Source organism: Chelonoidis abingdonii, chromosome 2 (assembly GCF_003597395.2).
Source record: "Chelonoidis abingdonii isolate Lonesome George chromosome 2, CheloAbing_2.0, whole genome shotgun sequence".
Lineage (NCBI taxonomy): Eukaryota > Metazoa > Chordata > Testudines > Testudinidae > Chelonoidis > Chelonoidis abingdonii.
Genome location: NC_133770.1, coordinates 165,542,273 through 165,562,806, shown reverse-complemented (window position 1 = coordinate 165,562,806; position 20,534 = coordinate 165,542,273). Strand labels below are relative to the sequence as shown.

Genomic DNA, 20,534 nt, shown 5'->3' with positions numbered 1-20,534 from the left:
CCACCTTCAGATTCACTACCAGTTCCTCACCACTGGTCAGAATCAGGTGTAGAAGGGCTGCCCCCTGCTTATTTCCTTCACTATCTGATACAAGAAGTTGTCCCCAGTAAATGCCAAGAATTTATGGGACATTTTGTATTGTGCAATATAATTTCCCAACAGATGTCTGGGTAGTTAAAGTCCCCCCATTATTACCAGGTCTTGTGTTTTGGTTATTTCTGCTATTTGTTCTACAAATGCCTCATCTACCTCCTCTTCTTAATTTGGTGGCCTATGGTAGACCCCTAAAAGGACGTCACCCTTGTGTTTCCCCATTTTATCTTTACTCAGAGACTTTCATCTGGTCTGCCTCTCACCCCCTTCTGGACCTCAGAACAAGTGAATATAGTCTTGACCTATAATGCAATACCACCTCCCTCTTTTCCCTGCCTGTCCTTCCTGAATAAGCCAGATCCCTCTATATCTATATTATAGTCATAAGATTTATCCCACCCAGTCTCTGGGATGCCAGTTAAGTCATAATTTATCTTATTGTACTAACACTTCCAGTTCTTCCAGTTCTTATTCATCATACTTCTTGCATTTGTTTATAGACAAATAACATCTCTCTAGCCTAGATATTTCATTTCAGTATATAGGCTTCTGTTGTTAAAAGAGCCAGGAGAAAAATGAGTGTTGTGCCTAACCTGCCTCAGATTTATCTGCTAAATTTCATTCCAGTATATACTGAGACTGTAATTTCCCCTGGGAAATGCCCATATGACCAGCCAAAGCATTAGCGTGCCTTGCCAAGGATGGCAGAATCTAATTAAATAATACTCATTGGTATGATTGTCCTAAGTTCTGCTCCCTTACTTCACTTCCACCTAAGTCCATAAATGACTCCACTGCAAGGGACAGATGTCTGGGTGCAAAACTATGCAGAGACTCAGAGGAAGGAAGGAAAGGAAAACTTTAAGTGTTTTTGTTTTCTTGGTATATATTCTAGAGGACTTTGAATGCGTACATTTTAAATGTGCCTTTTCCCCATCCCAGTTGCCTTCACTGAGCCTGCATTCCTCTTCAGCACGTTCCTGGTGGAAGGAACTTTCCAAGCTGCATGTCCCAATTTGTGTGAATGATACTGTTGCACCTTCCCAGGTTCAATTAACATCCAACATCAGAGTGAACAACATGCTGTGACTGTCTGTGTTAGAAAAGCTCAAGGATGCTGTGAAGCTATGCAACACTTAAACAAAAAACATTTAATGTACAGCAGATTTCAATCCAAAGCTAATGCTGTTGAAAAACTCTGTGGGGTTGCAAGGTTGAGGGGGAGGGGAGGAAGAGGAGGAAACATCAGGGGCACTTGCATTTATCAGGGGGTGAAAATACTGGACTTGCACCTTGCACAAGATGCATAGAGCTGTTTGGCCCATCATCAATCATAAGCTTGATGAGCTCATTAATTCAGTGCAGGGGGCTGGGAGACAAAGGTTTTTCTTTCTACTGGGCAAGGCACTTATCTGTACCCCAGTTCCCCCTCTGTACATTAAGGGATAATACTTACCTCCCTGTGGGGCTACGGCATTTGATGAGTGTCTGTAAAGTGCTTTGAGAGGCTGGGACAAAGAGGCAGGCAAGGGACTGTTATTCAAAAGAATAATTACGTCCCCACACTTTCCATGCATGCCAAAATAAACATGTCAGCACGATCGAGCCAGGATTGAGCTTTCTAACCCACTATGATTCCATGCGATGCTTCGATTTAAACCAGCTTGCCTCTTTAAGGGGGACATTTAAAAGAAATGTGGTTATACCAAAAGATTTGAACAAGTGCAGAGTGAGAAGGAATGGGTTCTTTAAGGAAGAGGAGGGAGAAGCGATAGAGTGACAGAGAGACTCACACCAAGAGGTCCTTCCAACTGGTCTCTTTGCATTTTGAAGCCTTTTCAGTGACATCACTGTTCTTGTCTTTATAATAAAGGGGACCTAGGAGTCTGCATTCAGTCTGAGCTCAGGCAGACAAGCATATTAGAAACAACTGCACCTCTCATCTGTCACCATAGAACAGGCTTGCATTTTATTTCCACCATGGATTGAGGGTTTAAGCTTAGATAATTTAGAGAACACACCTGTCTTCCTTTTTCTTTTTTTACTGGCCATTCTTCTTGTCCTGGAAATATAAGATTTTAAATGGTAAGTTGGTAGCGTCTTCTGCCAGCCTGAAAGGAGGATTGCCTCAACTCCTAGAGGACACAGGTAAGAAACTAAATAATTCCTGATATTCTGCAGATCTGCCATATGGAGAAGTGGTGCTATTCTCCTGGCAGCTGAAACGGATGCAAAATCTGTCTCCCCCCGCAATATCAAGAATGATGAAGAAATAGATATTGTAGGTATTTTATGTTTCCCAGTAAGTGAGGGGTCATTGATCAACAAAGCAGAAAGAGACTCAGTGAAAGAATTTGCACTAATAACTTCTCAGAATCAGAACAAACCCTGCCCTGGATCAGACAAAAACATGCCCTAAATGTTGAAACTTTGAAAGCTCTATCAGATGAACATGATCTATTTCTACTTCCTTCAGGGTCCAAATCAATTCACTGGAGCCACCAGTTAACTACAGGGCTCTGTATCATTCAGCCTGTGCATAGAATTAGAGCATGAGTGTTGGTGCTTGCTGTGTGAGCGGAGCTATAGCCTTAGATGTGGAAGGAGTCTAAGGAGACAAGGGAACTGCTTGTATTTTTGTACAGCTGAATAGGGCTCTGAAGGATGTGACAATGACCGCTCTGTGTTTATCGATTAGGCTTATATCAGCAGAACATTTTTTCTCCAGGTGGTTGAGTGAGAACAGATAACTGTCTGCATGTCTTGAACTTCAGGCCACCTGTAACCTTATTCTTTGGTGCCGATGGTAGCGGTTCTGTTCCCAACGGGAGGGAAATATGTGCCTGCGGGAGATACTTCAACAAGAGGTGCAGCTTGGACAGTCTAGATGAACTCCTGAGTGCCCTGGAACAAGGCATAAGGAGGAGCCAGTCACATGAAGGGGAAGAGGCTCCTGTCTGGTTGACTTTGCCCTGCAGAGTAGGGTGTGTGCCATTCCCTGGGGGAAAGCATTGTAGCTCCAGAGAGAGGGGGAGAATTACATGCTGCCAGACAGTGGGGGTCAGACTGGGATAGTCCATGCCAGGAATTCAGCCATTTGGATGAGGGGCTGGGCAGACAATTCTTAGCATATGGGCAGCACCAGGATTGCCAAGAAAGTTAAGGATCAATGGCTTGATCATGCTGGCCCTTCTGCACAAGGGTATGTGTGCATTGGAGGGGGAGGGAGAGGGTAAGGACTACCACACCCTCTGTGCCTGGCTTGCATTAGGGTCACATGAATTGGGGCCCTGGCATGCAGGGATGCTTCCCTGGGAGTAACTGGATAGTGAGTGGGCAGGAAAGTGAAGCCCTGGTTCCCCGTGGGGCCCATGGGAGCTGGCTGACTGCACAGGGACTATGCCACACCTGTAAAGGGCTCTTGCTGACAGTGCCCCGGTGGGCACAGGTGGGGGATGATGGGAGTCATTGTGCCACAGAGGAACCTCTCTGAGGACCAGGCTCCTTGTGCATCCCCACTCACCCTTCCTTGGAGCTGTGCCTGAAAGTGTGACCCTGCCCTCTGCTTTTAGGGGTGGCTGGGGAAGGGAGTTTGGACAGGGCTTAGAGCAAGTGTCTGGAAATCTCCCTAGAGTGAGCCTGACAGCTTAAAACCGACACTCAGAGCTGACAGCACCCGACAGCCCAGAACCCGCCCTTTGTCCAGCCAAAGCTTTCAGGGCTTTCTGTCAGCCCACAACTGCCCTCTAGTGCCCCTCAATAGGATGCTCATAGAGTTCCCACTGTAACACAGTGCTTTGCTCAGGGACAACTCGGCAGGCGAATAAGAGACAGAGATGAAAAAGGCCTATTATGTCCCATGTAGCCCATCTCCTGTAAGGGGGGCAGGGGCAGGAGTCCAGTTTGTATTTTCGCTGGATGCAAACTTTGTAGAAAATCTCATTCAAACACATGCAGGCATCTCTCCATCCATCCACCACAGAGATACTGGCCTGGAAGAGACCTCATGAGGTCATCGAGTCCAGCCCCCTGCCTTGGCAGGACCAGATGGACCTAGCCCATCCCTGACAGGTGTTTGTCCAGGCTGTTCTTACAAACCTCCAATGATGGTGATCCCACCCTCTGTCCCTTGGGAGCCTGTTCCAGAGCTTAACTACCCTGAGAGAAAGTTTTACCTATTATCTAACCTCAGCCTCCCTTGCTGCAGATTAAGTCCATTACTTCTTGCCCTCCCCTCAGTGCACATGGAGAACAACTGATCACCATCCTCTTTATAACAACCTCTGATATATTTGGGGACTGTTATCAGCCCCCCACCCCCACCCTGCTTTCTCTTCTCTAGACTCAACATTCCCAATTCTTTCAACCTTTCCTCATAGATCAGGTTTTCTAAAACTTTTATCATTTTTGTTACTATCCTCTGGACTCTGTCCAGTTTGTTCACATCTTTCCTAAAGTGGGATACCCAGAACTGGACAGAATCCTCCAGCGTGGCATCACCAGTGCCAAGTACACTGGGATAATTACCTCCCGTGTCTTACACACAGGAGCAATGGGACTCCACTCTTGTTAATACAGCCCCCAAATTGACTCCTTCTGCATGAGAAGCACTCTAACTCCCAAAATGTTTTCTGCAGTACTGCTGCCCAGCTCCTTATTCCTCTTTTTGTAGCTGCACATTTGATTTTTCCTTCCTAAGTGCAGAACTTTGAACTTGTTGTTATTGAATTTCATCTTAATGATTTTAGACCCATTCTTCAATTTAACAAAATCTTTTTGAATTCGAATTCTCCTCCAACATGCTTGCAATCCCTTCCATCTTGGAGTTATCTGCAAATTTTATAAGCCTACTCTCCACTCCGTCATCTAAGCCATTAATGAAAATATTGAATAGCACCGGACCCCAGACAGACCTCTGTGGGACATTACTTGAGAAGTCCTCCCACCTAATGTGACAACCATCTACTCCTTTCAACCAGGTGTGCACCCACCTTATAGAAACTAAATCTAGACCATATTTCTCTGATTTGCTTATGAGAACGTCCTGTGGAACTGGGTCAAAATCAAGATAAATACAGCTACTCCTTCCCCCCACCCACTAGGCTGGCTACCCTGTGAAAGACGGAAAGTAGGTTGGTTTGACGTGATTTCCTCTTGACAAATCCTTGTTGGCTATTCCTTATAACCCTGTTCTCCTCTATGTTTGAACAAACAAGGATTGTTTAATAATTTGTTCCAATATCTATCTAGCCTCCCTCCCTCCCCATACAAATCTATCTATCTAAATTGCAAGCTCTTTGGGTCAGGGGCTGTCAGTGCGTAGTGCAATGGAGCTCTGATCACTGTTTGAGGCTGATATGCGCAATACAAAAAATCTCTCCCTAGCTACTTACCTCTTCTGTAAATCATCTCTCACTGTAGTATCGAGGCACTCTCTCTTTTGATGAAGGACCAGGGCAGGATGCTTGCGTTCCTTTCTTCACTACATGCCCATTATTATAAGTCCTTTGCTCTTTAACATGCAGTGGCAATAAAAGTGGGACAAACCATGGAGAAAGGATGGGCTAGGTCATATCTGTAGCCTGAACCTGAACGTCCACACAGCAATTTTATAGCTCTGCAGCCCTAGCCCAAGTTAGCTGACCCAGGCCAGCTTCAGCCCTGCTGCATGTCTTTTATTGCAGTGGAGGCATGCCCAGGGATGGCTCCAGGCACCAGCACGCCAAGCGCATGCCTGGGGCGGCAAGCCGGGGGGGGAGGGCGCTCTGCCGGTCACCGCGAGGGCGGCAGGCAGACTGCCTTCGGCGGCAGGCCTGCGGAGGGTTCTCTGATCCTGTGGCTTCGGCAGACCTCCCACAGGCATGCCACCGACTCCACAGGACTGGAGACCTCCCGCAGGCAAGCTGCCGAAGGCAGCCTGCCTGCTGTGCTTGGGGCAGCAAAATACCTAGAGCCGCCCCTGGGCATGCCCTTATTAGCGACCCCAAAACCAAAGCCCTTTGCTCCTTCAGAGCTCAACTGTCCCTGCTGCTCCATCCCCTCAGGGGGGCCTTATTGCTGGCTGCTTTGCAAAAGATACTGTGCTGTTGAGAGTCTAAGGGTATGTCTACACTACGGGATTATTCCGATTTTACATAAACCAGTTTTGTAAAACAGATTGTATAAAGTCGAATGCACGCGGCCACACTAAGCACATTAATTCAGTGGTGTGCATCCATGTACCGAGGCTAGCGTAGATTTCCGGAGCGTTGCACTGTGGGTAGCTATCCCGTAGCTATCCCATAGTTCCTGCAGTCTCCCCCGCCCATTGGAATTCTGAGTTGAGATCCCAATGCAAAAACAGTGTCGCAGTTGATTCTGGGTAAATGTCGTCACTCAATCCTTCCTCCGTGAAAGCAACGGCAGGCAATCATTTCACACCCTTTTTCCCTGGATTGCCCTGGCAGATGCTATAGCATGGCAACCATGGAGCCCGTTTTGCCTTTTGTATACCCTGAAACACCCAGGAAAATGTTTTTCACCCTTCAGGCATTGGGAGCTCAGCCAAGAATGCAAATACTTTTCGGAGACTGTGGGGACTGTGGGATAACTGGAGTCCTCAGTACCCCTTCCCTCCCTACATGAGCGTCCATCTGATTCTTTGGCTTTCCATTACGCTTGTCACACAGCACTGTGCTGTGGCCTCTGTCTATCGTAGCCTGGAGATTTTTTCAAATGCTTTGTCATTTTGTCTTCTGTAACCAGGGCCGGCTTTAGGAAGTGCGGTGCCCAATTCGAACATTTTCGGTGGGGCCCTGGCAGGGATGACTAAAAAAAAAAAAGTGTGTAAAAAAACCCCTTTCATTTCTTCCATGTATTATTTACTTTCCATAACTATATAAATAATATAATATAATAAATATAATAAATTATGTACATTGTATAGTATATGCTGTTGATCGCTTATTAATGACCGCCATTTCACATGTGTGGGTCCCTGCCACTCCCTGCGGGTGTGCACATGTGTGGGTCCCAGCTGCTCCCTGCCACCCTCATTGAAACAGGTTTGCAGGGTTACTGCCCTGGGAACTGCAGGGCAGCAGTGAATGTGGGGCTGGTTGGAGGCAGGGCAGGGGCTGAGTGGAGGTAGGGTCTAGCTGCAGGCAGGGCAAGAAGTGCAGGGCTGGCTGGAGACAGGGTGTGTGTGGGGTGGGCTGGCTTCAGGCAGGGCTGCAGGGGGATGCAGAAGGGGTTGGGAGGGCTGGAGACAGAGGAGCACGGAACTGGCTGGCTTCAGGCAGGGGAGTGCAGCGGGGTTGGATGGAGGCAGGGCAGGGGGTTTGGGGCTGGGTGTGGGGAGGGTGTGCAGGGCTGATGCGGGCAGGGCTGTGTGGGGGGCAGGCTGGCTTTGGGCAGGGCCACAGGGGTGTGTGGCGGGGGGTGGCTGGAGACAGGGCAGGGAGTTTGGCAGGGGCTGGCTGTGGGCACAGGGTGCAGAGCTGGCTGTGGGCAGGGGGGTAGGGCTGGTGTGGGCAGGGCAGGGGGTGCAGCAGAGGCAGCTGGAGTCCCGGCCCTTTAAATAGCCCCCAAACCTCCCGCTATCCCAGGGCTCTAGGGGCTATTTAAAGGGCCCGGGGCTCCCCTGTTTCTACCCCGCCCCGGACCTTTTAAATAGCCGCGGGAGCCCTGGAGAATACATGGGGACTGCGGGGCTTCGGCCGGCTATTTAAAGGACGGGGTGACAGAGACAGCTGGAGCCCCGCCCCTTTAAATAGCCCCCGGAGCCCCCTGCTATCCCAGGGCTTTGGGGGCTATTTAAAGGGCCCGGAGCTCCAGCCGGGACAGCGGGGCTTGCCGCGCTCCGGCCGGGGCTCCAGCTGGGAGAGTGGGGCTGCGGGGCAGCTTGCGGCACTCCAGCCGGGGCTCCAGCCGGGAAAGCAGGGCTGTGGGGTAGCCGCGCTCCTGGCGGCGCTTTGGTCAGGGGAGCAGGGCCATGGAAGACCCCAGAGCAGGGCCATGGAAGACCCCACATAAGTAAAAAAAAATTTAAAAGGCGCCTAAGGCCTGGGGCCCTCTTAGGCGCGGGGTCCGATTCCCGGGAATCGGCCTAAAGCCGGCCCTGTCTGTAACGGAGCTGTGATAGAACAGATTTGTCTCCCCATACAGCGATCAGATCCAGTATCTCCTGTATGGTCCATGCTGGAGCTCTTTTTGGATTTGGGACTGTATTGCCACCCGTGCTGGTCAGAGCTCCATGCTGGGCAAACAGGAAATGAAATTCAAAAGTTCGTGGGGCTTTTCTTGTCTACCTGGCCAGTGCATCCGAGTTCAGATTGCTTTCCAGAGCGGTCACAATGGTGCACTGTGGGATACTGCCTGGAGGCCAATACCGTCAATTTGCGGCCATACTAATCCTAATCCAACATGGCAATACCGATTTCAGCACTAATCCTCTCATTGGAGAGAAGTACAGAAATTGGTTTGAAGAGCCCTTTATATCAATATAAAGGGCCTCGTTGTGTGGATGGGTGCAGGGTTAAATCGGTTTAATGCTGCTAAATTTGGTTTAAACACGTAGTGTAGACCAGGCCTCACTCTCTTCCTTGTTGACCAAGGTGCATCCGCAGATAAGTCAGGCACTGAGAGCCAATTTGCATGCAAATCTCCTTTAGGGAAGAGAACCACTCGAAATGCAAGGGATGGAATTAGTCTGAAAACAGAAGGGCAGATCCTGAGCTGCTGTAGACGGTCACAGCTGTATTGGCTTAGTGGAGCTCTGGCAGTTCACACCAGCTGAGGATCTGTCTTATTGTAGCACCTGCTCATTAAAAGGCATAATAATTACACAGCAGAACTGCGCCACCCGCTCCTGTGGTGTCATTGTGCTCACCCTCATTATGTACATAAACTAATTACACAAATGCAATAATGGAATGCCAATTACACAGATGACTTTGCTGCTGGGTGGATTTTCCCTTCAGCCTTGCCTCTACCATTAATGTTCTGCCTATGAGTTAATAAGTTGTTTACTTCACTTGACACATTCCAAGCTGGTTTGTACTTATCTGGGGAAATTGTCTTGTACAAATATTCCGTCTCTCATTTCTCTGTCTTTCACCTCTCCACCAATACACATTTCTGCATCTATCCCCAGGGACATTGTTACCAAAATATTGGGTTTGCCTAGCTGAGAGCTAGTAACAGCCTGACAGGGATATGGAAAAATGGTTTATTTTGCAGAAGAAAGGAGAGCTTTGTATCTTGGTACAAAAAACTTTACTTAATACAAAAATTAAGAATTTTTTATATATATTTACACACAGGCTTTGGTTGTGCTAGTATTTGATTGGTGGTTAACAAATTCTGCATTTTTGCAATTTGCTTAGCAAAAACCAGCTAAGAACTAGCTTTAACTGCCTTAAAACTGATAAGGGGAGACAGTTTAAGTGTTTAGGGTAATGTGTCTGTGAGGCTTTTGCTTTTTTTATTGGCTGCTTGTAAGCTGTTAAGGGGGGGCTACCAGTGACTTTTACAGTTTTTTTTTTTTGGGCCTGACAATCTGGGTTGTCAGATTGTCAGGCCTGTTACGTAATTTGCAATTAAGCTGGAGGGATAAATACTGTTGTGTTGTATGGGCAGCAGAGTTTTTAGTTACAGCATTACAGAGATATTTTGCACATTGCATTATTACCCAAATAACATATAGGAAGAAAAGAGAGAAAATAATTTATTTGACAATTGTACGGAAAAGGCCAGTAAACCATGACCCAAGAGGTTTTTAAAACTAAAGGTGTGATTAAGAGACACAGCTTGGAAAACAACAGCAGCATTTTTAATAGTTTGTAAATATTTTTTAATTAAACTAGAGTGATTAATATAAAAACAGCATTTTTTTTTGATGCGAGTACAAGCCTTTTTTAATTTAGCATTTATGGCATTTAGCACATGTTTATTTTGCAAAGTTATTTTTGCTATTTTATTAATTTTTTGTTGCAATTTTTGGAAAGCATTTATTGATGCATTAGCTGTTTTTTTAAGCTTTGCAGAAATATTTACAACTGCTTTTTTGAGCTTAGCTATTTTTAACTCAGGAATGAGTGCATGGACAAAAGAGTGGAATCCTGTTTGTTTGACAACTAAGGGATTGGGGCACTGATTATAAATTAGTTAGGTATACTAGGTGGTTTAATTTTTTAAATGTTTTGGTGAATAATTTAGTTTTATATGTATTTTTTTTATAGACCCGTTAGGATTTGGTATGTGGGAGCCCACACTCCCCTAACCGGTTTAAATGCTTGGAAGGAGCACTGTGAATGTTTATATTTTCACTTAGGAAGTGTTTAAGTATGTTTTTATGACCACAGATTAGATGGTATTTTTGATGTGTTTGTAAGGGCAGTGGGCCAAGTCTGGTGCTTAAGATTATTTTGAATGGCCATTAGCTGGTTATTTAGGAAATTTTGAATTTTAAACATATTAGATTTTATTGCAATGCCTTTTTAGCTTTAGTGATATTTAATACTTTTTTTTTTGGTGTAGTATTATATTATATTTGTTATTTAATTATTTTTGATATTTTTAAAAGGCATTAACGTTAATAGCTTAGGAGGGGGTGTATTACAGGGTACTGGGGGAGATGGCAGGGGCAACAAGGTGCTTTTGGTATTTGTTATTTAAAATTTAATTAAAGAGAGCAATATATGCTGAAGGATTTATTTAGAATACAGGGCGCAGCCTGTAGAATAAACTCCATAATTTAATTAATACTATATTTTTAAGCATGGGTTTTATAAATTTTTTTTTGCTAGTGTATAATTTTTTGTTTTTTTATGAGGATTAGTTTTTAATATTTTTTTTTGTTAGGAATTTTTGGATTTTGGCAATTTTAGTGGAGTGAGGTTTTTTTTTTTGGAAACAGTTGTGGTTTAGTATTTTACAGGGGAGAGGTTACTAGCACACTATTTTGTAATGGTTTTGATTTATTTAGAAAAATTTAAAGGCATAGTAGGTTTGTTAGTGGACAAGGGAGAGGTTACTAGCACTTTTTTTTTTTTTTTTTTTTTTTTGCTGTTTAGAAGGTACAGTGGAGCTAGAAGGAGAAATAGGCTAATTATTAGTAGGAGAATTTTTTGAGGTGGAGGGGTCTTTTTGCAGTGAGAATTATGAGTTTAAGCAGCTAGTTTTTGGCACTTTACAGCGGTGTTGGTAGTTAGCAGGACTTAATAAGGCCCCTTTTAGCATGGAGCCAAAGCAGTTTTTTGTTGGTGGACTTTTATATAGATTTAGTTTTTTGATTTTAAGGAGTGGCAGGGCTGCTAGGGTTTTTGGGTAACGCTTTTTTACTTGTGAGAAAAGAAACGTAATATATTTTATTAGTGCCTGGCAGTGTTTTGCAGATTTTATAGCTGTTTGGGCACATTTAAGCCCCTCCCCCCCTTTTTTTGGTTTTTGGTTTATAGCTTTTAGCTGTGAGGAGTGTATTTGAATGGGGCACATGCCTATCTCAGTCTCTATATCTGCACCATTCCGATACCCACTGTTTCTGAGTGTCTTGTCACAAACCTTCTTCCAACTTGAAACTTCAGTTGTCAAAATACTGAAATTCCCATAATTCTCCTATGGTCTTTCACAGCTGAGCAAAATCCTTGCCAGGCCATGGATGGCCCCGGGTTGGAGTCAGAAGGCAGAATCAACAAGACGATCTCTTCTTTAACAAGCCATAAAAGGAACTTGACATATTTGCCCTACTACCAGCACTCCCTACCTGTTGCCGCTATCTATATAATCTCCTACTTGTTTATTTTCACCTTGTGCATGGTTGGGAACAGTCTGGTTTGCTTCATTGTGCTGAAGAACAGCCGGATGAGAACAGTCACCAACCTCTTTATCCTCAACCTAGCCATCAGTGACCTGCTGGTTGGAATTTTTTGTGTGCCCACCACACTCGTGGACAATTTAATCACAGGTAAGGAGAGAGGGTGACACTGAGTGCTCTCTGTGCTGGCCAGACCCCCAGCAGTGTCCCACCTACAAGAGTTAATGAGAAGAGAGGCACTGCTGAGAGCTCTGAGCATGGGATTGATGCAATCCCAGATTTCTCTGCGTTCTCAGGCACATAACTCAACTGCTCTGGGCCATTTACATAGGCATCTGCCTCAGAGAGGAGGTGTCAGCTAATACTTATTAATTCCTTTGAAGAAGGAAATTGACTTAAAAATACTAAGAGTAAGGAACCCTCTAAGACCTAAAGCAGCCTTAGGAACACAGGCAATGCAGCTCCACTGGGAGCATCCAAAGGTGTAAACACCTGAGCAAGACAGGGATCATTTAAGGTTGTACGAGTGCTGCAAAACTAGCCAACATTTGCAAACCTGGGTGCCTCGTGGCAGACTTCTAAATAAATGCTGCCTCGTTTGCAAAGGGGCCGAGGGCGTGTAGTTCCCACTGACTTCCATGGGATCAGCAGCTGCTCAGAACGTTTGAAAATCAGCCCACTTGCTCTGCTCCATGCTGTTGACAAGATGAGGGGAATTGTGCAGGGCATTTTGTGTCTACCACAGGCTTAATCCAAAGCCCGCTGATGTCAAATATTGGCTCCAGCGACTTCTGGATCAGCTCCTTCGTTCCTAAGGGAAGTTGTGGGCAGGGCCGGCTCCAGGCCCCAGTGCGCTAAGCACGTGCTTGGGGCGGCATGCTGCGAGGGGCGCTCTGCCGGTTGCTGGGAGGACGGCAGGCGGCTTCGGTGGACTTCCCGCAGGCGTGCCTGCGGAGGTCTGCTGGTCTCGCCGCTCCGATGGAGCATCCGCAGGCATGCCTGCGGGAGGTCCACCGGAGCCACGAGACCAGTGAGCTGCAGTGTGCTCCCCGCGGCGTGCCGCCGTGCTTGGGGCTGCGAAATGGCTAGAGCCAGCCCTGGTTGTGGGGCTGCTGCACATGGTAGAATGGGTCAAGAGAGTCTCTTCTTGCATTCCTGAGTTGGCCCAGTGACGGCTGGGCCCGTCCCCAGGCCAGGACTCTCCACAGGGATCTGTACTGTTACCTCAGGCTTCATTAAGTGTCTGCTGAGCACAGCAGCTCCCTCCCCTCTAGAGCACATGGGGTTGTTCTCCTGTGCTGCCTAGGCTTGGGTAGGGGTGAATGGCTAAGTGCTTCCTGCTCTGGCCCAGGAGCAACTTGGAAAAATGCCCTTGCCGGAGGGGTCAGGCAGGAGGCAGCTGGCATCTGTGTGGTCTCGGGCTTGGAGTCTGGAAAAAACAATGACTTTGTCTAACACATTGAAGCTTCCATGGTTGCTGGCACCCAAAGTCCTTGGAGGGTTAAGTATACTGGAATGCTAAATGGGCCACAGAAATGCATCTCATTTTCTCTAACTGGTAAGTGAATTCTCTGCTCACTGGAGTGAGGGGCTGCCAGTGCTGCCAGGTGCAGGTAGAGGAGATACTGTATAAACTTCCCACACACATCTCTGCCAAGAGACACCAATCCAGACCTGCTGTGCCCCCTGCCAGCCCAGTGACCCTGGCAACTCTGCCAGTGAAAACTCTCGCTACTGCAAGTCCAGAGCTCCCACACAGCCCTGCTAAGTCACATAAATCCTGACCCACACGGCTTGCTACTCCAGTTCTGGGCTTCCAGACAACTGCTCTGACAACGCCTTTAATATCTGTCCTGCAGCCCCCCTCACACAGCTCTGCCGGTGCCCTTCAATCCTAACCTGCAGCACCAATGATTGCCCAGGACTGCACCCCATCACTCCCCAGATCTGCCAACTGTTCTCAGTTGGACATTTCATATACAAATATAAGATACTAACTTGTCTGAAAAAAGAATGAGGAGTCCTTGTGGCACCTTAGAGACTAAGTTTTTTTTCTCCTGCTGATAATAGCCCACCTTAATTGATTGGTCTCGTTATAGTTGGTATGGTAACACCCATTTTTTCATGTTCTCTGTGTATATATATCTTCCAACTGTATTTTCCACTGCATGCATCCGATGAAGAGGATTTCAGCCCATGAAAGCTTATGCCCAAAAACATTTGTTAGTCTCTAAGGTGCCACAAGTACTCCTCATTCTTTTTGTTGATACAGACTAACACGACTACCACTCTGTAACTTATCTGAGTTCTTGTAGTGAGACCATTGCTGCTTTGACAGAGAAGAGCCGCTAAGGATGATATCACCCCCAACAGTTTCTCTGCAGAATAGGAGCTTAATGTGCAAGCTGCCTGGACTCTTTTCAGCTGCAGCCCGCAATTGGTGTTGTATTGGGTTACAGCATCCTCTCCCAATCTCTCTATCACGTGATCTCCCCTGGGGAAAGCAAATTGCACTGGCGTTTCATGGTGCAGCAACCGAGTTGAAACTGTACCTCTTGGGTTTGACGAGTTTCTGCGTCCCCTGGACTGACACTGACCCATGTCTGATTGTTTTCTGCTAGGCTGGCCCTTCAGCAATGGAATCTGCAAGATGAGTGGGCTGGTTCAGGGCATGTCTGTGTCCTCGTCTGTTTTCACGCTGGTGGCGATTGCCGTGGACAGGTGAGAAGAGGCTGCATGAGGGAAAGTGGAGCTGCAGCTCACATAAATGGAAGCTCACTCCCCCCCTCCCCTGACTTTAAATAAAGAAAATCTGGTGCCAACTGCCAGGTTCAAAGCATAGGGCTCTGAACCCCCTTCCGACTCTCATTAAGATCAATGGGGAAAGAGAGATTGGAGCAGGCTCTTTAACCACAGTGCCCACAGTATCTGGTGCGGCCACGCCACCTTCCACACACTGCCCTGCCAAGGTGCTGAGGGGGAACCTTGCTCGGTGTGAGCATTTGGCCCTTAGGCCGAGTCGACACCACAGAACTTTTGCTTGCTTATAGCTCTATTGGTCAGGGGTGAGATTTGTGGCCAACAGAGGTGTGCTGGCAAAAGCCAGGGTGGTGGGGGTGGAGGCAGGCATGAGCTAGACCAGAAGTCGGCAACCTTTCAGAAGTGGTGTGCCGAGTTTTCATTTATTCACTCTAAATTAAGGTTTCGCGTGCCAGTAATACATTTTAACGTTTTTAGAAGGTCTTTTTCTATAAGTCTATAATATATAATGAAACTATTGTTCTATGTAAAGTAAATAAGGTTTTAAAATGTTTAAGAAGGTTCATTTAAAATTAAATTAAAATGCAGAGCCCCCCAGCGCGGTGGTCAGGACCCGAGCAGTATGAGTGCCACTAAAAATCAGCTCGTGTGCTGCCTTCGGCACACGTGCCATAGGTTGCCTACCCCTGAGCTAGACAGTAACATCTAAAGCGCAGCACTGGTGTAAGCTGTGTCCACACTGGGAGTGCTTGGCTGCTATAGCACATCAGCAGAGCAGGACTGGCCAAGCCTTCCAAGGGCAGGCCTGCCCTTAGGTGCTATGCTGCCAGTCCAGGCCAGTTCTGCTGGTGGCTTTTGCCTAGTGGATGCCTGCCCACATGCAAGCCCCAAGCGCCTTCCGCACAACGGGCCCTGAGCAGCCATCAGCTAGAACCTGCTAGCACGAGGGGCAGGACAGACCTGTGTGCTGCTAGGGCTGCTTCTCTTCCCTTTATCAGTCCCTGAGCCATCCAGTCCTAACTCGAGGCTTTTCATGTCTGAAATTTGTGACGCTACGCTGAGCGTGAAAGGCTTCAAAGGCTGATATTTTTGCAAGACAACTACATTTAATTAATAACTTCATTACTTGGAGAACAGTTATGGAACTGCTAAATTAATAACTCCAAAATTGTTTCAAGTAAGAAACAGCCAGAATCAAAAGGTTATTTCCACTCCCATACGTTTTAATCATTCAGAGCCATGTGCCTCCTCACAGCCATTCACATCAGCACAATGCGGCAAAGGCAGACAATTACCTCAATCAAATGCTGGCTTCTTTGTTTTGCAATCTTATGCTGCAGGTTAACTGGGGGAGTTTGACTTTATGAGTGAACCTGCAAACTCCAGATAAGATGGAACGGAAGAGTAGGCCACTGGTTCTATCTTCCCGCTTCTGGGCATATGCCAGCCTCTAACTGATAAAGAGTTAGGAAGAAAATGGTCCTCTGAGCAGGTGATTCTATAAATGCCTGTTGCAGGTTTTTTTTACCCTTCCTCCTTCCGCAGCTGGTACTGGCCCCTGTCAGAGGTGAGACCCTGGGCAAGAGGCATTCCTGATCTGAGCTAATCTGACAACCCCTCTATCTAAGAAAAATAGTTATTTTTAGAGCTGGTTGAACGTTTTCCTCTGAAAGGGGGATGGTGCTGGAAGGTGGTAGGATGGTGTGTTTTTGTTTTGTTTTTTTTAATAATGGAAAATGGATTTTTTGATCAAACAGAAATTCATGAAAAATATCCATTTTTGTCAAAGTGGTTGGGTTTTCCTGGCCCAAGGTAATCATGCACCATGTCCCAGGAGAACCCAGTACTGCTTTGTGCTTAGACTCCTTTTGGGTGTTGCCCTGTGGAAGTTTCTCTCAGTAGAACTCACCTACGTATGTGTTGGTTTTGCATCAGGTTCCGCTGCATCATTTACCCCTTTAAATCGAAGCTCAGTCTGCTCAAGGCCCTGAACACCATCGCGGTCATCTGGGTCCTGGCCATCATCATCATGTGCCCTTCTGCTGTCATGCTCACGGTGGTGCAGATTGAGGATCACTACATGGTGTACAATGACAACCAGAGCCTGGCTTACCCCTTGTATTCCTGCTACGAGGCCTGGCCCAACAGCGAGATGCGCAAGGTGTACACCACTGTCCTTTTTGCCCACATCTACGTGGCCCCGTTGATCCTCATCATGGTCATGTACGGTAGGATTGGCGTCAAACTCTACAGGTCATCGGGCCCGGTGAGCAAGCACAGGGTGGAGAACCATGAGTGCTGCAGTGCTGCTGTCTCCAGGCGGAAGGTCAAGGTAATCAAGATGCTCATTCTGGTGGCCCTGCTCTTCATGCTTTCCTGGCTGCCCCTGTGGACTCTGATGCTGTTCACAGACTACACCAAGTTGGATGACGACCAGATCGACCTGCTGACGGGCTACATCTTCCCCTCCGCGCACTGGCTGGCCTTCTCCAACAGCAGTGTCAATCCCATCATCTATGGCTACTTCAATGAGAACTTCAAGCGGGGCTTCCAGGCAGCCTTCAAGTTCCAAGTTTGCTCGGAGGAGATAGGGCATCACGAGGTCTATTCGGAGAAGGTGACGGGCAGCACCAGTGGCTTCAGCGCTCGCAACAAGATCTTCACAGACAGGGAATCCTCTGACTCCGTCTGCCTCAAGAATCTGCATACCAAAGCCCCCTGCCTTGTGCAGAATGGACAGGCCCAGAAACAGGGACTTCACCTGCAGGATATTGATAAAATCACCCCTCTGAACAAAGTCTGCAAAGCATGGGATGAGTGAGATGGCTGACGAGATGGGAATACTGTCTCTTTCCATTTGCAAACTTCACTTTTATTTGTTATGGTGATGCGTGTGCAGTGAGGAGTATTTTCCCCTCAGGCCTGGTACCTAGCTATTCATATTCTGTTTTGTAAATGCAAAATGAATCGCATGGAGCTGCTGTTCAGTATTCCTATTGATGCACAAATATCTGTCAATCGCTTTCAGTGTATAGTTGAGGCTAGCTGTCATATAAAATGTCTATGTATTAAAGCTACAACTCCATGCAGAGTTTCTTTGGCTTGCAATCAGAATGTGGTACTTTTGGAGGTGGAAAAATGTATTTCAGAGGGTCAGGATTCAGTTTTGCATTAAAAAAAAGAATCTATGAGTATTTGTTCTCTTGTGTTAGCAAACTGCTGCCGGTCAAGCTCCTACTGCTGTTGGGGCACCCCATCTATTATATGTGCGGAAGAGAATCCCAAAGCTGATAGGGCAGCCGAAGTGTCTTTCTCTGGATGCTCTTGCAAGGTTCCAAGGTCAGTACTTCAGTACACAAGCTAAACCATTCCAGCAGCTCTGCAGTGTAAGACAAGAAATCGCAGCTGTATCCAAGGAGAGTGCCACAGTAAACACGCCACACTTTTGTTACTAAGATCACTTTAAAACTGAAAGGATTAAAACAACAACGACAACAACAAAAACAACACCATCTAGGCCCCAATCCAGCAAAGCACTTAAGCAGATGCTTATCTTCAAGCATGGGAGTAGGCAGGTTCCTGATGCTTTTCACCATTCCTCCTCCTTGACCCTGTCTAGACTAGAAATATGCACTGATTTAACTAAACAGATTAAAAAATAATCTAATTCAACTAGTACAAACCCTTAATATAGATACACTTAAGGCAATTTAACCTTTATTTAAACAGGTTCAGCTGAGTCAGTACGTTACAGTGAAATAGGCAAGGGTTAAACTGGTTTAGCATGTCTGGATTAGGGATTTTCCCCAGTATAATGGATCAATTTTCTGATTGATTTAGTTCAACCAGTGCACTCATCTAGTACGGACTAGGCCTTTGTTACTGCTTGGCATTTTGCTCAGCAAAAATTCCTCCTGTGAACACGATGAACTACTGAAACAATGGAATAGCAGACATCAACAAAGACTGTCGGCCAAATTCTGATCATTTACACTTGTGTAAATCTAGAGTAATACCATTATCTCAGGGCAGTTACTCCAGATTCACACTGCTGTGTCGGAGAAGAGAGCTTACCCCATCATCTCCCCAGCTGCCAGGGGCTGCCTGGGGACAATGCAGAACTGCATGTCACTGCCATTTCAGAGACCCTCAGCAGAGCTTGTGATGTGCAATACACAGTGTGCCTGTTCCAGTGATTGGCCCTTGGAGACTTCACTGGCAACACATCCTGAGCAGGCAGTCAGCCACATAGGTCTGCTAAACATGAGTCTATTATGCTCTTTGATCCATCTGTATCCATTCTTTGAATGCAGATTGGCTCATGCAAATTGTACAAACAATAGCCTAACCATTTCCTGTTAGTTACAAAGCCCGTGCTAAATCAGCTCATGTCTATTCATAATCACATTGCTGGAAAATCGTGAGCACTGTGAATCAGTGACTTTTCCTCATGCCCGTGTCTTGCTCCTGCGATACATAGGGAAATTCATTACAGTGTTTTAATGGGTTCTGTGCCATTTCTCTGGATTTCTGGGATTTGCAGCAATGAGAAATGAGAAAGACTCCAAAGAACAAAGGGGTTTGGAGGCAGACACAGAAAGAACCGAACATAAGGAGGATAGTCTAAAATGAACTCCCAAACTCATGCGGTGCCCCAGCACTTAGTTAATTTAGCAGGGAATCCCAATATTTAAATACAGAAAACTAGATCCTAGATGCCAACAGAGATTCCTGCCCTTATGTGTTAAAGGCCAAAAGGGACCATTGCATTTTGCCCCAATGTGAGTGGTGACCATTTCACAGGCTAATGGGAGCTTTTCAGAACACTGACCCACCCCATTCCCATCTTTGCAGCATCCTCCTTTTCCAGGAGAAAATTAATCCTGCACCAAAGAGCGGCCTTGAAAACAACATGTCCTGAACCACATGATCACACTGTAAGACATCAGGTTGGATTAGCTTTCCCCACTCAGGCCAGAGGCATCAGGGAAGGGGAGCCCAGGAAAACCCTCTCCACGGCTGTTGCTAATGAAATGGTCAGAATCAGGTGCATTTTGTGCAAGCCTTGAGGCCATTTGTTTCTGTTACAGGGACTCCCCTGGCTGCTCCGTCATACCAAACATGGCTGCTGACAGATTATTGATTCAGGGAGGATGTTGTGAATTTGTTTTTCATCTGCAATCCGGTAAATTAAACTTGAAGCTTAATCCTCATTTGTCCAGTCTCCTGGAAGAAAAGCTAAAGGGCCTGTTCTCAATTGAATCCATCACCTGCATTTATAACTAGCTCTTTTGGCAGACAGAGGAAGGAACAAAACACTCAGTTGTGCAGAGAGAGTGGTTCCTACATAAATCAGAGATCAATCCAATATGAAGGCTTCCACGCTCAGGCAATTAGTGCAGGATATATTGCTTGCTTTATCAACCCATCCACAGGGGGACTTTTAGAAACACATTAATTAACACCTCTGAAATCACTGTCTACAGTGGCAAAAACTGTTGTTTTTCGGCATTGTTGCCAGCACATCGCATCAGAGAGTTATTCAATTAGTATGACAACCTCCCCCACCCCCTCCCCGGTGCTCTCATATGCCAAAAAGGGTTTGTTCCCTGGGAGGTTTCCTTCCACCTTCTTCCCAGTTAATGGAAATACTGCCCTTTGTCAGTGGGATTTGGAGAACAACCCCATGGATGATCCAAACCCAACTCCTCCAGCCCCCATGGAATGGGTCTGCTCCTTATTCCCAGAGACTCCCCAATTACTGCTGGTGATTTACGTGTTTGGAGACAGACTGAGGCTGATTCTCATTCACACAAAGGCCCCTTCACACTGCTCTGGCAAGGGAAAGGGGCCTTAAAGTGAGTGTAACTACGCTTATTAGCATAAC

At 46.5% G+C, this 20,534-nt stretch overlaps 1 protein-coding gene across 1 annotated transcript; it reads left to right on the top strand.

Moving 5' to 3' along the window:
- Positions 1–11,727: 11,727 nt before the first annotated feature.
- Positions 11,728–17,468, top strand: LOC116821435 (neuropeptide FF receptor 1-like). Its single transcript, XM_032774629.2, has 3 exons — positions 11,728–12,037; positions 14,509–14,608; positions 16,583–17,468. Exons 1-3 carry the CDS (start codon positions 11,728–11,730, stop codon positions 17,466–17,468), a joined length of 1,296 nt encoding a protein of 431 aa, XP_032630520.1.
- Positions 17,469–20,534: the final 3,066 nt, after the last annotated feature.